General features: G+C 51.1%; 1 protein-coding gene across 1 annotated transcript in view; it reads left to right on the forward strand.

The window, feature by feature from the left end:
- Nucleotides 1-3,235, forward strand: part of SLC29A2 (solute carrier family 29 member 2) — a 10,679-nt gene that overhangs the window by 1,041 nt on the left and 6,403 nt on the right. Inside the window, exon 2 of the mRNA XM_024209912.1 lies at nt 2,559-2,667. Coding sequence (XP_024065680.1) covers nt 2,559-2,667 — 109 coding nt within the window. The remainder of the gene's footprint in view (nt 1-2,558; nt 2,668-3,235) is intronic.

Raw genomic sequence — 3,235 nt, forward strand, 5'->3', positions numbered from 1 at the left:
GGCAAAAACCCTGGAGCCAGCCCTGGTAAAAGGCACGGCCCTGGCACACAGCCCAGCCTGCCAAATTTCAAGTCCCTGCTGCAAAGCATGGGGGTGCTAGACCCAAAGTAAAGGTCTCCAGAAAATAAATATAGAATTAACATGGGCAAAACCATGCATTGTTCCCAAACCTAGTTCTTGGAGATGGCGGAACTGTTTTGGCTGAAATTTTCAAAAAAAAATTTGGCCTGATGCCTCGTGTGAAATTTCAGCCTGTCTGGTTAAAGTCTAGCAAAGTTTTAAGCACTTAACAATAGCGTCCTATAATGGGAAGTGTCAGGCACCCAACCCTGCCTACGGAATTCTCCAATGTCTCTAATTTGACCATTGGCTGAGCAGTCCCGAAGAGATTTTGATAAATTTCAAAGTGCAGACAAGTCTCCTGTTAAAGCCCTCAGTTTAGGTGGTGCAAGCTGGAGTGATATTTTGTTTTAGCTGTGTGACAGAGTTGCCCGTGAGAGCCAGCTGAGGTCACTCAATTAGGGTGAACTGCAAACCAAACTGGGCAGACAAACCCCAGAAGTTGGTGGATATTCCAATACTTAGATTTACCAAGCCAGCACAAAACAGTTTCTATAGTACCTCACTGGTTACTTAGAAGTTCAAACAAGGCAGTTCCCTTAAAGTACCCAGCCTCAGGCCTCCATCCAGACACACCTGTCAGATATGATGATGATTACTGAAAATCTTATCTCATCACATAAAAGAAAAGGTTCTTCCAATCCCAAAGGATCAGCCACATACCCAGGTTCAATTATAACTTAGATCTTACCCAAAATACACGCTATAGCCAATTCTTATGAACTAAACTAAAATTTATTAAATAAGAAAAGAGAGAGAGTGTTGGTTAAAAGATCAATATACATACAGACTTGAATTCAATTCTTGAGGTTCAGATACATAGCAGAGGTGAGCTTGTAGTTGACAAAAGTCCTTTTAGATATAGTCCATAGGTTATAGTCCAATGTCCAAATTCAGGGTGACTCCAGTCAGTGACTGGGGATCTCAATCCTTATGGCTTATGGTTTCCCCCTCTTGAAACCCAAAGCAGATCTGAGATGAAGTAGGATTGTGTCCCAGCGTTCTTATACATTTCCAGCAGCCTTTTTGGCCTGAGAAAACAATAGGCTTAACTCTCCTTCCAAACATCCAGGCAATTAGCACAGGGTAATTTATCCATTAAACAGTTCAGATACAGGTTACCACAACCTTCAAAGAGTTATATAGACAATAATACTATTTCGCTCCAGTATCATTATAAATGTTAATATTCCTTTTTGATTTTTGAATTAAATTATAGCAATAGACAAGACTTGTTTGCTTACATCACAAGCCCTGAGCAAACATCTACCCTTTTACCTCTAACAATGCAGACTTACATTTCAAAGCTTTATTCATTTACCTATCTTCCTAGGCAGTCTCTAAAGTTCACCCATGGGTCAGGTCAGTCGGTGAGTTAATTAACTCTTTCTGGCCCTGTGACTTTCCAATGAAATATTATATTACACTCATAACGTCACAAGCTGGTCAGAGGGAAACCCAGGGCACCCCCAACCCGCTGACAGCTGCAAAAGCTGCTTGTAGCCTCATCCCCACCACTACCACCACAGACACAACCCAGGGCAAGGCTGGGACATTTCTTTTGTGCTTGAGGTGCCTCAAGCAAAGGCAGGGTCCTCAGGCCAGGGAAGGGGCTTGTGGCTGTTTGCCAGTGCAGTGCCCTGCCGATTCCTGGTAGGTAATGGGAGCTCTGTATAGAAAAAGCCTGGGCCGTGGGAGGCACTCACAGTCACTCCCCCCTCGCCATTGACTCACAGTATGCTCGCCCCAGTGAGCAGTGGAGAATCTCACGGGCAGGCCTGGTGCTGCATTGGCCACTCTCCCCTCAGTCACTGCTGGCCCAATGTTTGGTACTAGGGGGCACTGTACTGCAGAGAACAGGGCAGGGTCTCAGTGGGGGGCTTTCTTCCCTAGGTGTCAGTGCTGGATGCAGCGCCCCAGTGCATTGCTGGGGGTGCTGTACCACAGGGAGTGCATGGGGGCTCGGTAGGGGGTGTTCTCCCATCACAGTCTGTGCTGGTCTCGATGCCCCAGTGTGGAGCTGGGGGGGTGCAGTGCTGCAGGTTGCTCAGTAGGGGGCACTCAGGAGTCAGAACTCCTGGGCGTTATTCCTGGCTTGAGGAGCGGAGTGAGGTCTAGTGAGTTAGGGACAGGAGCCTGGGTTCTATCCCAGCTCTGGGAGGGGACAGGGGCTGGGAGCACATACTCCTGGGGTCTATCCTGGCTTTGGGAGGGAATGTGGGGACCCAAGGGCTCTGTTTTCTGTTCCTGGGGTTACCTGGCCTCTGTCTTCACCTGCCTTCCACAGCGGAGCTGGGAGCCTCCCTGCAAGGCCCCTGTATGAGCAGGTTTCTCCTTAAGCCCATCCCCCCTTCATGGGTTGTGTTTTTCCATCCCCCAGGGCTCCTTCCTGGTTTGAGGGCTGCTCCCTCCCTGTTAGTAAGAGTGTTTTGTTCTAGGTGCTGCAGAGAACCAGCCAGGGCTGTCCACTGCCCACTCCCTCCCCACAAGGCCCGGAGACATCCCCCCCAGCACCCAGATGGCTCGACAGGACATGCCCAAGGACCAGTGAGTGGCAGCTCCCTTTGCCAACAAAAGACCCTTGGCGCCCTCTATGTGGGGGTGGGACTCTGCTCCGGGACCACCATCCCCCAGGGGCTGTGTCCTGTGGGGTTCAGGTGGGGGAGGCTGGGAGTCAGGACACCTGTGTTCTGTGCCAGGTTCATGTGTGGGCTGGGGAGGGAAAGGGGCTGCCCCATGGACACCCTAGGAGTAAAGGAACAGGCTGGGAGATTGGGGGGGTGTTCTGCTGGGCATCCTGCCCACTTGGTAATCCCTTGGTCAAACCAAGGGACTCACACTTCCGGTGGGGGCAGGAGGAGGGGTCGAGCCCCGGACCATGCCTTTCCCCCACCCCGTGGGAGCCTAACACCACCACCCCGACCCATCCCCGCAGGCCCCCAGGGAGGGGACCCCCATTAGCTATGCAGTCAGTGCTCCCTGGAGCTAATGAGAAATGACTGCAGTGCAAGGGGAGTGGGATTAATGGTTCGAGCAGACAGGGCTGGGAGCCAGGACCCTGGGGTTCTATCCCCAGCTCTGGGAGGGCAGTGGGGTCTGGTGGGTTAGAGCAGAG

This window comes from Terrapene carolina, unplaced genomic scaffold (genome assembly GCF_002925995.2).
Source record: "Terrapene carolina triunguis isolate 2854851 unplaced genomic scaffold, T_m_triunguis-2.0 Scaffold89, whole genome shotgun sequence".
NCBI classification, from domain to species: domain Eukaryota; kingdom Metazoa; phylum Chordata; order Testudines; family Emydidae; genus Terrapene; species Terrapene triunguis.